Source organism: Herpailurus yagouaroundi, unplaced genomic scaffold (assembly GCF_014898765.1).
Source record: "Herpailurus yagouaroundi ecotype Mexico unplaced genomic scaffold, PumYag 140, whole genome shotgun sequence".
Taxonomy (NCBI): Eukaryota; Metazoa; Chordata; class Mammalia; order Carnivora; family Felidae; genus Herpailurus; species Herpailurus yagouaroundi.
Window position 1 is genome coordinate 41,665,295 of NW_024412395.1, and position 13,377 is coordinate 41,678,671.

Here is a 13,377-nt window from a genome sequence, read left to right on the forward strand (position 1 = left end):
AAAAACCAAAAGAGTATGGGAAATTAACTTCAATTTCATTTGTTACTATCCTGTAAAAGATTAGCAGTGTACTAATTTTTAAGTATTCATATTACTAGAAACTACTTAAGATACGGACTATTGTGTGTTTACTCTGTACACTCTTACCTTAATGTTAACACTTGAGCTGGCTGTCTCTTAGGTGCTTATGAGTGTAGGATACTACTTATCTCAGTGTACCATAGGAAATTTATACTTTCTGCCTTGCCCAATTTGTGTGGCAGGGGCTAGGGCCTGCATCAGTACTGTAGTATTGTGAACACTTCATATCTTGAGATGTGTTCATAAACATATACTTCAGACTATTTTTTAAATATTCACTTTGTTAAAAATGGAGCCAAATTTCTGATAGGTGTAATGTTTTTGTTTTATCTTGAAAATTACCAAATAATCAAAATTACCAAATATATATAGTTTGGAAATTGGTAAAACATTTTTCTGTAATCCTCATGTGAACATTCCTGTAAGCCATTTGATAGATTATTATCATTGAGAGAAAAGAGAATGAACTATCAAGAGCATTTATAATTTGAGCAAAGATCTCTGGACTTTTAAGTACTTTAGAAATCGTAGTACCTAAATATAGTAGATGCCATAAGATGATTTCCTAAAAGGTAACTTATCTTTTCAAAATGAATAAACCTTTATATAAAGCATATAATTCATGCCTTTGTAAAAGGTACAAATTATTAAAGTGGAAGTCATTTTCACAAATTTTTTTTAAGTATTGAAATAAATGTAATACATCTGGAGCTATCAAATTTAGACAGGAAGATAAAATTGTTCCTGTTTTGTTTTTTTGACCACTAAGAGTGTTCATTTGTGTCCACATTGTAATGGTTTTAATTTTTTCTCCATAATTTTTTGAAGTGTTGTATTTATGCAAGACAGAAATGCCATTAGATAAAATTATCTTATTATAGCAGCTTTCAGTTTCTACGTGATTCATGATTTCTACATGACCATTTATATAATGGTGATTATATACAACAGTTAAAAAATATTTTAAGCTTGTAATTTTTGATGTGGGGGTAGAAAGACCCCTATTTTAAAGGCTTAAATGGTGGTTGACTTTTTAAAGTAGAAATGAATCTCCTATACTGATTCTCTTTTTAGATCAATTTGCAACATTTAAACTACTATATTTCTTTCTGCATTGTTTCTAGTTTATTAACCTTGCAAGAACTCTTCAGGCACATATGGAAGATCTCGAAAGTAGGTGGAATTTCCCCTTCCCAGACTTGTTGAATTTCTTTTGCAAATTAAATCCACAGACCAAAACCTTACTGTATATGCTTTCTACCAAATTAGAGCTTCATTTATAGGCGTAGTAATACCATAATAACTGATTTGGGAAAGATGTGTTGGGCAACTGACCTTTTTCAAAGCATATTTTTAAAAAATAATAATTTTAAGGTACAGAAGGATATATTTTAACTAGTGTTTTATTTAAAATTTTTATTTTTGATCGCCTTAATTTTAATCAAAAAGAAAACTTCTGGTCAAACCACACTTCTAAATCTGTTAGGTGTGTGTGAGAGAGAGAGAGAAATTTTGTTATTCATCTTTGTTAGATCATTAAAAGTTTTCCCTTGGTTTGTATATAGTTCTAGGAAAATAGGGGTGAAAGATTCCTAGTTCTGAGTCTGTAACAGAAGCCATAGTTTTTTTTTTGCTCCTTGTTCAGGTCCTCATGGACCTTTAATAGGCAGCCAGCTCCGACAGCAACTCCAATCTCTTAAGATCACGTTCCAGCATTAGGACTTCTGCCTGGGCTCCCATGTGAAGGCACTTAATGCCCAAATCTTTACAGGCATCTGCACAGCTTAACCTCAAAGTCCTACAATCTCCAGGGTGCTTCGTACCAGGTGGGCACAGATATTGGTGGCTCTGAAACAGTTCCTGGGAATTCAAGATTACCCTACCTATTGTACTTTTTCACCCAAAGCAACTGGCTCCCCACGATCAGATTCCATTACACTCTTTGAAGTGTTTTAAAATATATATTCTCCACTTGATTATTTTCTGTACTCGTCTTAAAAACACTTGTGGAGTGTTACCTGTAGTGTGCGTGGTTTTTTTACCTTTAGGGAAAGCTCAGCATCCTTTGAAGTAAAGTTTGAGAAGGACTTGGTCTTCATGAGAGCCTTTTAATTCCTAGAATATTCTAAGACTTGGGTTGTTGTCATTAAGTTTGTACTATTTTTAAGTTTTGAAAGGATTAGAGGTACAACCAGATGCCTTTTCACAGTTTAGTATGTGTGAAAATGGTATATAAAGGAGTCTGGTATATAAAGTGGGAATTCATTTGGTGTACATCTTTTTTTTCTTTTATATAAACTTCTTCACATCCCTTATGTTACCTAACACAAAGATCTCTTTTAGCAAATTACAATTCATACTTTGCCAGATGTGATGGTAGTAATTTGTTTTAGTTGATAGTAATATTTTCCCCAGATTGCTTTACTTTTTTTTAAACTAACATTTAGTAGTTTCCTAAACATAGCAGTGTCTACTGCCAACATGTAAGAAAGACGGAGGTGAAATATACCCAGATTCAGCTGAGAGTAAAAGCTGTTGTGGGTGCTACAAGCTTACTCCTAAGTACCAGAATATTAATGTATTCTAAAAGTTGGTTCTTACTGAATTTTCTTGTCTTGTGGAGTTAATTGAATAGAAAACATGAGAAGTTCTCTGAAAAACTGTTTTATTTCTTAGTTTGATATTTCTCCATAATATAGCATAAAACGTAACCATAGGATTTACTCATTCATGAGCCAAGTATATGCTTGCTATCATTTACTAAAAATGGATTGAAGATTTCTGCAAGATAAATTGAAACATGAAAACTTAAGTTTCATCCATACATGTAGGATGTTTTTGTTGATTCCATTTGTTGGGTGCTCTTAAATATTGGGTCTAATATTAATACAAGAAGAGTATACATTTAACCTTTCTGCCCTTGATAATAGGGGAAATGCTGGTTGGGTGTTTATTTTAGTGAATTCCATTTTCCTCAACACATAACAGTTTAGAGAATCCATAGTTTTATACTTAGGTCCCTCCTATAGACATTCCAGGATGTTTATTTTAAACTTCTGAGCTACTACAATGGCTCTTAAATTGAGGTCAGAAATGTTACAAACATGATGTTTCTGACAATGTAGAGGCATAGGAATAATCTCAAAAGTTTTTTACTAAATCCAATTGTTTAACTTACGCTGTGTCTATATAAAAGCTTTTTGGACTAAATAGAGCTTTTTCTTGGCATTGTATAGACATAGCTTTGATGTAAATTGCAAGAATACCCATAACCTATTCTGTGTACATTTTTTTTCATTCTCATCGGATGCATCAAACATGCAGCGGTAATAAACCAGATTCTACTCAGGTGTGTGAGAGCACTTGCCTTAAGTTCATTTTTTTCTCTAGTGTCTAAATCATTAGCTACTGTGAACACAGGCTGATCTCAGAAGCTTTTTAGAAGACGTTCTTGAAGCACATTTTTAAGCATTCTCATTTTTATAAAAACTAACATAAAAAGATGTGGGGGGTGGGAGCATTATGGATGGGCATCACCCACAGTCAAACCACCCCTAACCCTGTCATAACTTATCATTTGACCAAACAGAATACTAAATTGGGTTTTTTTATTTTACAAGTCATTGCTGTTCTGGCTTCATATTTACACACCCATTCTCATCCCCCTTAAAATCATTCTTGATCATCCTGTTTTCTTTCAACAGCTTCAGAGGATGATTCCGAAGAAGATGGAGACCATAACAGAACATTTGATATTGCCTAACTTCATATAAGACAAATGGATGATCTGTGAACAAGTGTTTATTAAAACTGGCAATTACGTATGATTTAATTTTGTGGGGAATGCCTATTGGAGATATATATATATATATATATATATATATATATATAGATATATATAGATATATATATATATTTAGATATTCTCAAGTATTGCTGAATTAAAAATTCTCCTGGACCTTTTAACATGGCCAATGAATCTGATGTTTATAAACTGGTCATCAAAAGTATTTTTCTTTTCGGTGAGTGGGAAAATGTTATCCTTGTTTTAAATATCTAATGCTGATGACCTTTTTTGTGTTTTGATTACTGTAGTCATATTTATGAAAAAAAATGGTTCGTTTTTAGTTTCTTGCTAGTGAAAAAAGTGGGACAAAATATGCTTTTGAAATAAAATGGCACCTAATTATTTTTCTTTTCAAAAATGCCTTAAGTTACAGTCTCATTTTCATGATCATTTGCTTCCAGTGTTTATAAAAAAAAATAATTGGGAAGTTATGAAAGCATTATATATTAGGTTCCCAAAGTTAATATGAATCCTAAATTCACTTAGCAATAAAATCTAATTTTTAAGAAGTATATAAATATAAAATGTATAAATGATGGATAAATTTTTGTATTGATTTGCAAAATGCAGATTATATTTGATAAGCCATAGTATGTAGATATTCCTTTTAGGAGTATTACAGCTGTAAATTATATCGGAATTGCCCATCAAATGCTATTTGGGAAAAAAAATTACTGCAATCTCAAGTTAATGGAATATTTTTAAATCCCACATTTCAAGTTTAAAACACTGGTTTTCAATGTGTTTTTTAGTGTTGTCACTTCTTTATAGATAAATACGATATAAATAACCTGTTTGGATCCTGGTCGTTTTTAACTGTTCCTTGGTAATTCTGAGCATTTATTTACTGACTTAATATTTTTCACCACTTTTGGAGAACAGATGAACATCACCTGTTCACCAATGAATAGATCTACACCATGGTCAGGAGTTGTGTATAAAGTTTCATAACACTGTATATATTTCCTCTGTCAACACCCTTTAGGATATACTTTTAAACACCTTCAGGTGGTTTCAGATTTAAATAGTCTTATGTTATGGCAACTAACTACATTTTCAGAACCTAAATAGAAACCATGTAATTTCTCAAATGTGAGTCAACAGTTTGGCCACACTTTGTTTGTCTTAATGTAAAACCTTGGCTGGAAATAAAATGCATACTGATTGATTTACTTTATAGTTTGAAATGTTTCCTTTTGAACTGGTGGTGCTCAAAGTAGACTTCAAACCTTAAAGCTTTTTTAAGAAGTAAAATCCCAATTCATACAAAAATATAAATTAAAAAAAAATTTTTTTTTTAACGTTTATTTATTTTTGAGACAGAGACAGAGCATGAACAGGGGAGGGTCAGAGAGAGGGAGACACAGAATCTGAAACATGCTCCAGGCTCTGAGCTGTCCGCACAGAGCCCGACGCAGGGCTCAAACTCACGGACTGCGAGATCATGACCTGAGCCGAAGTCAGCAGCTTAACCGACTGAGCCACCCAGGCGCCCCTAAATGTAAAACATTTGCTCAACTTTTACCTGTTATCTCTGCATTGCCTTAAAGGAAAAATACAAAATTAAGGATACCAGTTTCACTATTCTGTGGGCCCTTAAGGGGTGCTTTGAGTTTCAAACATTTACACTTTTAATAGACTCAGCATGAAAGTTAAGTATCTTCTACTTAACCCACGAAACTTACTTAAAAATTTAAATAGTAGGGGGCACCTGGGTGGCTCAGTTGGTTAAGCGTCCAACTTCGGCCCAGGTCATGATCTCCTGTTTTGTGCTTTCGAGCCCCGCGTTGGGCTCTGTGCTGACAGCTTGCTCAGCCTGGAGTTTGCTTTGGATTCTGTGTTTCCTTCTCTCTCTGCCCCTCCCCCATTCACTCGCTTTCTCTCAAAAATAAATGTTTTTTTTTTATTTAGTAGAAAACATTCCATTGGTATGCAGTTTATTGTCATATTAAATGCTTAATGCCAGAGATACAGTGGCTTGAGCTTTATAGTATACTTTCAGTTCCGTAGTACCGCTATTTCATATTTCAATATTTCATAAGCTTCTGATACCCTGTACGTGTGAATTACTTTTAAAACCATATAAACAGAAATAGACCATAGAGCACTCACTACAGAGAATGCAAATTCCTAGGAAAATGCAGTTTAATGTTATTCTCTCTAGATACCTGCCAAACGTAAGAATTTATACTGTCCTTATTAACCAAAACCAAGATGTTGAAGAAAGCAATTTATACATTTTGAATATAAATAAGCATGGTTATGTTGATAATATTAAAAATATACATACAGACTTGAATGACCCAGTTTGCTGTTGACCACTGAATAGATGCAAAGGCCCTGTTACAGATGTTCTGATGTATGAAGAAAATTAAGATTTAACACTTCACTAACCAGGGACCTCTAAGGACTTACTTGAAAAGTGAAATCAAATATGGAAAATTAAATCAGTTTAATGTAGCCGTTTTGTAAGAGCTGCCATTGGTTAGAAGTGATCAAAATTAACAAGAAAATTAGTTGTATGGGAGTTAAGTGGAAGGGGAGATTCTAGAGCAGCACTGTCCAGTAAAACTTCGTGATGATGGAAATGGAAATGCTCTGTAATTTGTATTGCCTATTACGGTAGCTGCTACATGTGTTTGAGCATTTGAAGTGTGGCTGGTGCAACTGAGAAACTGAACTTTATATTTAATTTTAACATAAATAGCCACATGTAGCTTGTGGCTACCATATTGGATACTGTAGAAATCTGTGACTATTAGAGAAAGTTTTAAGGAAGAGTTAAGATCTTAGTTTTTAAATGACTGGTAGAATTTGAATAGAAAAAGGAAGGAATTCCAATCTGTTCACTATTAATAACTTACCAAGAATAAAATAGTATCCAAAAACTTAGAAATGTAAAGCTCTTACAGAGTGTAGTTGTTTTGTGTAATAAGGCTAGTGTAACATCTGTTCTTTTAGTACCACACAGCCATACTATATAGTCTTGTCAGCACTTTGTAGTTTTTCCTATGTCATTAAACAACAGTGCCATTAATTGTGATGAAGGAGGTTATTCGTAATGCCAGTGGACACATCGTGTAAGCTGGGACTTTGTTGCCATTGGTCAAGCTTGAGATAGTGTATCTCCCCATAAGAAAAGTTTTTCCCATAAGATAATTGATGAGACATTGGTTAGGGAGAGAGACTACTACTTTGAGCTTTCAGGGTTTCTAAATACAGTAAATCTAATTTTATGTGAACTCCATATATTTATCTTTTCTAGTATTTTTAAGCTATAAAGAATGCTAAGGAAAATCACTCTTGATTCAGCTCTCGTTTTCATTTTTTACCCCCAGAAAGATTCTTCTCACCTTTGTCTTAAGATGTACGGAACATGTACTGAGAACTTTGATCATCACAACTACAGTAGTATGTAGTGTTTTTCTGCAGTTTTTGCTAACCTAGTTTTCATGTCCTTGAATGATAGTTCATCAGTGTTCAGGGAGCATTGACACACCTTATATAGGAACAGATATGGAGGTAGAGAAGAAATTTTCTTAAATGGGCTCTGTGATCAAAGCATTATCCTCACTGCCATCCACTTCCACACCTTCCTGGTATGGCTGTAATCCTTCTTACTTCAAAAACTTTATAAAATTTCATTGACATTCTAACCATTTGTTATTAGTACAAAATAAGATTTCTTGTCCAAAGTGATGTTCTAAAAGTAATGAAATTTTAAAATGTGGAATATGGGGTGGTTAAAATCTAAAAAATTTTCTACATCTAATAGGGGAATTGTCTGCCACAGTAAATTGTAATGTGTGACGTCTTAATGTATAGGATCTTTTTAAAGGTATGTTTTCTCATGTTTATTAATAAAAGAGCAAGACCTAGAAATTGGTTAAGACCCGGTGATTGCTAAAACTACAGTGGTAGGTAAGAGTTATTTTTGTTTTTGTTTTTTTCCCAATTCTAACCTAAGGTGGTTCAACCAAATGGGAAGGAAGATAGAGCAGTAGACTGGGTTTTTATTTTTATCTACTTTACTACTTTGGGCTTTATTTAAACTTTTTTAAGTGAAAGGTACATTTAGGGAGGTGGTTAAAACTACCAAATTGTATTTATGATCATTCCTTTTTAAAAACTTCTTATGATGAACCTAAAGATCAGTTTTTGTCACGATTACATGAGAATAATGAATGTTACTGGAATAAGGAAATATACCATGAAAACTGATTTTCATCAAATTTTACATTAAAATCCTGTACAGGAAATCGCTGTCAACATTTGATGTCTTAATCTGAAATTTCCAAGATCTTAGTCAAATTGAACAGCATACTCATTTTCTTCTGCAACAACCAAAACACAGTCGTCGTTGTAAGGTGATTGGGGTGCAGTTGAAAAAACTGTGGTGAAACCAGAATCCAAATTTCTTTTGTACAGGAACCAAACGATTGCTCCCAAAACTGTCAAAATTACTGTGCTAGCAATCACCAAAGCTGATATTAAAATGTGGTTATCTGAAAAGGAAAAGACAAAAAAAAAAAAAAAATATATATATATATATATATGGAAATCAGGACACCCCGTTGCCAGAACTGCACTGGGGGGGGGGGGGCATAAATACAGTTTCATCATGTAAATATTTGCCTATTAGAATTTCCCACACTGATGAGAAAAACAAAAAATTACACTTATTCAGATTTGTATTTGTTAGCTTGAATGACTGCCATTCTTAAGATTTTAAGTTTTACAATTCTCCATTCTAAAATGGAAATTACCTACACTCAGGGTATATCACGGTTCTACGTGTCTTCCTTGTATTTTACTTCCTAGTCTAAGACTTCCTATTTACTGCTCTTTTCAAGACTAGTTGTCTTTAGATACTTGTTTACATTAATGAAACTTATTGGTTCATCTGGCTTTTGGCATTTAAAACTTGTTATCACTGAGAAAAAACAAGAATGGCAGTGAATTATCTCCCTTTTTCTGTTTATTCAAGTAACTATATATATGTGTGTATTCCTGAAGTAATTACAACCTTGCAGTCCTTGGCTACTGAAAACCCTCATAAACTTTCCATAAGTCAGTCAGTCCAGGGAAATTAACTCAGTTTAGGAGTTACGAGGAAGAAAATGGCCACTAAAAGGAAAATTCTCTCCTTTTTGATCTTTCAAGTTTGTAGCAGTCACAGTTTGGTAAGGTTTGGGGTGTATTATTTGTGTTGGACCTTTAGATGAAAACGTATCAAGAAAGCCAGGCAAATAGTTGCACAGTCTTATGAAATATTTTTTAATGAATTCAAAGACAACTTTGTTGCTAGTTCTTTCAACAACTCCTGATAAGATTTTGAGAACCATCATAAACCTACATACACTTTTGTACGTAAATCTCTATCCTTTTATATTCTACTCAGTAAATATCCTTCCCCCTCACCCAAATATACCCGTGCAAATGTTCTACAAGATATGTGTCAGAAAATACTGTGCTCCTCCTGTCCCACTGCCACTCACCCTGAATTCCCATTAATCAAAGCCATTCCTTTTAAGATTATTTGCCTCCATACTTATAAATAACATACTTACACGGCTTTTCTTGATTTAATTTTTTAATGTGAAATAAACATAACAAAATACCATCTTAACCGTTTTTAAGTTCACAGTTTTATAGCGTTAAGTACGTTCACACTGATGTGCTGTCACCACTGTTTCTCCACAGAATTCATCTTTCAAACCTGAGAAACTATGTATTAAACAGTAATGCCCCATTCTTCCCTCATTTTATTCCTTGTCAACCACCATTCTACTTTTTGTAGGTCCACTACTCCAGGTATCTCAGATCATTGGAATCACCAAGTATTTGTACTTTTGTGACCAGCTTATTTCACTTAGCCTAATGTCTTCCAAGTTTGTGCATGTTGTAGGATGTGTCAGAATTGCCTTTTTAAGGCTAAATAATGTTCCATAGTGTATATGTCATGTTCTACTTACCCATTCATCTGTTGATGGACACTTGGGTTGGCACCTTCCACTTTTTGGCTATTGTGAATAATGCTGCTATGAACATGAGTGTACAAATGTTTGATACCTCTTTTCATTCCTTTTGCGTATATACCCAGAAGTGGGATTGCTGCATTGTATTTCTATTTTTAGTTTTTTGAGAATTTATCATTACTGTTTTCTGTACCATTTGAAATTCCCATCAATAGGGCACAACTGTTCCATTTTCTCCATATCCTTGTCAATACTTGATTTCTGTTTTTTGTTATTAGGTGTATATATGTTTGTGTGTGTATGTGTATGTGTGTGTGTTATATATATATATACACATATATATATATATATATATTTTTTTTTTTTTGGTAGCCAACCTGATAGATGTGAGGTGGTACTCTGCTTGATTTTATTTTTTATTTTTTATTTTTTTTAACGTTTATTCATTTTTGAGAGACAGAGCATGAGCAGGGAAGGGCAGAGAGAGGGAGACACAGAATCGGAAGCAGGCTCCAGGCTCCAAGCTGTCAGCACAGAGCCTGACGCAGGGCTTGAACCCACCAACCGCAAGTTCATGACCTGAGCTGAAGTCGGACGCTCAACCGACTAAGTCACCCAGGCACCCTGCTTGATTTTATTTTTAAGCTCTGTGCCAACATGGGGCAACTCACTACCCCGAGATCAAGAGCCAAGTGCTCTACCAGCTGGGCCAGCCAGATGCCCCTTTGGTTGATACTTTAAGGTATTTATTCCTCCTATTGAAGAGTGAGAACTTAATTCTCCAATATGCACACGAATTCTCAAACACTCCTTTCCTCTTCCATCACAGTTATAGCAAGCCCCAAATTAGAAAATCTACATCTGACAATGCCAATCCAGAATTTTTAAAAACAAAAAAACTACCAATTTAGAAGGCAACCCAATAAAAAATAAGGACAAAAGACTTGAATAGGCATTTCGCAAAACAATGAAATGGCTAATAAAAGTGCTCAACATTATTCACCAGGGAAATGAAAATCAATGATTACACACACCTGAATGGCTGAAATTAGGTGGGACTTTCCATGGGATGGATGTGCAGTAGGAATGTAGCAGTTCAACCACTTTGAAAAATTACTTGGTAGTTTCTAATAAAGCCAAACATATTAGCTACCCTATTGACCTTGCAGTTCTTCTCTTTGGAATATACACAAGGAAAATGAGAAAATAGGTCCAAATGAGAATGTTCACAGGCTGTTCTATCATTTTAGTACCAAACTAGAAATGATGCATATATACGTAATAGGAAATTGGACAAATTGTGATACATTTACAAAGTACTATACAACAGTAGAATAAGTACAATATATACGTAACATGGATGGATCTAAAAAGATTCTTGAGTGAAAAAAGCCAGTAGAATTCTATGTTCTAAACCAGCAACTCTAACCTATGGTGATAGAACTCAAAATAGTGGGTAACTCTGGGAGAGATGATGGTAGGGGATACAATTATTGGTAATGGGCATGAAGGAAATTTTTTGGTGTAGCATGTTCTTGCTGTATCTTGATTTGAGAGGTAGTTACCCAGGTATATCCAGAGGCAACCATCAAACTGTACACTTAAGATTTGTGCATCTTATTCACACCTCAAAGAGATTAAAAATTATGCTACCAACTGGCAAAAAAAAATACATAATTTTTAATAGACATGTTTCTGGGAATGCAAAATAGTACAATTCTAAAACCATGTTATCAATCAAAGTTCTACATCCACTTTTCAAATCCAACATTTGCATTTCAGGGAATCTAATCTTTAATGTATTTGTGCAAGTAGATTCATTCACTGCAGCACTGTAATGTTTGGAAACCAGCCAATAAGGGTCTGGAGCTGGTTTATATCCATAAAGAGATATATGGAAGAGTATGCGTTGTCGATACCTAGTCTATTAGTGAATAAAAGGGCAAAGTAAGTCCTATATCTCAATTTGCTGATCTTGGCAAAAGAAACAGTTAAGAAACTGAGCTGTTGTCCAATAAGGATAAAAGTAGAATAATGTAGAAAGGGGCAAGATGGGAGACGGACTTTTCAGCATTTGCCTTACTATTTTGCTTTTTCAACCATGTTAATATATTACCTGTTCTTTCAAAAAAATATGCATTTAGGGGCACCTGGTGGTTCAGTCAATTAAGTGTCCAACTCGATCTCAGCTCAGGTCATGATCTCACTGTTCCTAATAAAGCCCCACATCTGGCTCTGCTAACAGAGCAGAGCCTGCTTGGGATTCTCTCTCCCCTCTCTCTCTGCCCCTCCATTCATGCTCACAGGCTCTCTCAAAGTAAATGAACTTTAAAAAAAATGCATTTAGTAAACCCTTAAGACAGATCCTTAAAGAACTATAATTATAGGTCAAAGTTTTTTAAACAAAAGATTGCAGACTCATTTCCCACAAAAAAGGGAATTCAATGGGCAAATACAATTTGGTATTTTAAAAAATTCATACATATTTGCAGTTACCATATTTAGGATGTCAAGTCTTATTACTAAGTTGAGACCTTTCTAAATTCTTATAAAAGTTGTTCCACTTTATAAAATTATATAATTAATTTTAAGGAGGTCTTTAGTAATATTTTGACATTAGAATCTTAATGTATTTTTACTTGTGGGAAGATTTTTAACAAAAGATCATTACTTACCTGATAAATATTTCTTTTCATATGGGACTAAAATGCAAAAGAAAATGAAAATTAAAATTCAAGCATGTATACTTTATTCTAAGTTTGCCTTTAAACACTTTCAAAATAGTTGAAAATGAAATTTAGTAGCTTAATATCCCTATTTCTATTGCTTGGTCAGTTGTTTTCCATTTTGAACAAAGTTGTTTTGTTTCTTTTTTTTTAAAGATGTAGAGGTCTAACTGTATTAGCTTGGTTGGTGGAGAAATAATAAGGACACTCAAAGTGATGAGGTGAGGAAAATAATTTTTGTTAGAGGCTCTATAGAAGACAAACCTAATAAAATTGAAGTATACAACTGTGACCCCATTAGTATGGATTTGCTCACTATTTCTGATGTTTCAGTTATAGTTTAATTAAAAATTTGGTTTATATAAATGTGCCCTGATACTTAGTACATGAAAAAAAATTTTTTTTAATCCAATAAATATTGGAAGTGGAATTCCACTACCATAAAACTGATAAATTTAATATAATCAACTGTAGTTAAGAACTCTGCTGAGGCATACAAAAAAATCAAAAGGGGAAAATAATTTTGGTTTACAGTTGAAGTAGAAGGGGGGAAATACTAAAGATGCAAAGTGGAGAAATGGCTGTCATGTTTCAAGTATCCCAAAATCATATTTTGAAATTTTAAGTGTTTTTAATAAATTTTTTCTGAAACTTGGAACATGCTTTGATGTTTAACAATAACATCAAAATACTGTTGTGGGACATAATAATTTTGTCCATTAGAAAGCATTCTGAAGGGGAAGAG

General features: G+C 33.6%; 2 protein-coding genes across 11 annotated transcripts in view; one reads left to right on the plus strand and one right to left on the minus strand.

Moving 5' to 3' along the window:
* MARCHF7 (membrane associated ring-CH-type finger 7) overlaps window positions 1–5,100 on the plus strand; it is a 59,059-nt gene extending 53,959 nt beyond the window's left edge. For 3 of the 10 annotated variants that reach the window (XM_040476391.1, XM_040476397.1, XM_040476398.1), the window contains one exon: window positions 1,206–3,056. In XM_040476391.1, the coding sequence (XP_040332325.1) occupies window positions 1,206–1,364 (159 nt within the window). In that variant the 3' untranslated portion in view covers window positions 1,365–3,056. Of the gene's footprint in view, window positions 1–1,205; window positions 3,057–3,405; window positions 3,431–3,785 lie in introns of those variants that run through there. The other 7 variants (XR_005790555.1, XM_040476396.1, XM_040476395.1 and 4 more) reach the window with 6 other exon arrangements.
* A 748-nt stretch (window positions 5,101–5,848) lies between these two features.
* The window catches only part of LY75 (lymphocyte antigen 75), a 136,436-nt gene continuing 128,907 nt past the window's right edge, over window positions 5,849–13,377 (minus strand). Inside the window, exons 38-39 of the mRNA XM_040476390.1 lie at window positions 12,582–12,608; window positions 5,849–8,433 (exon numbers count right to left, since the gene is read on the minus strand). Of these exons, the coding sequence (XP_040332324.1) occupies window positions 8,231–8,433; window positions 12,582–12,608 (230 nt within the window). The 3' untranslated portion in view covers window positions 5,849–8,230. The remainder of the gene's footprint in view (window positions 8,434–12,581; window positions 12,609–13,377) is intronic.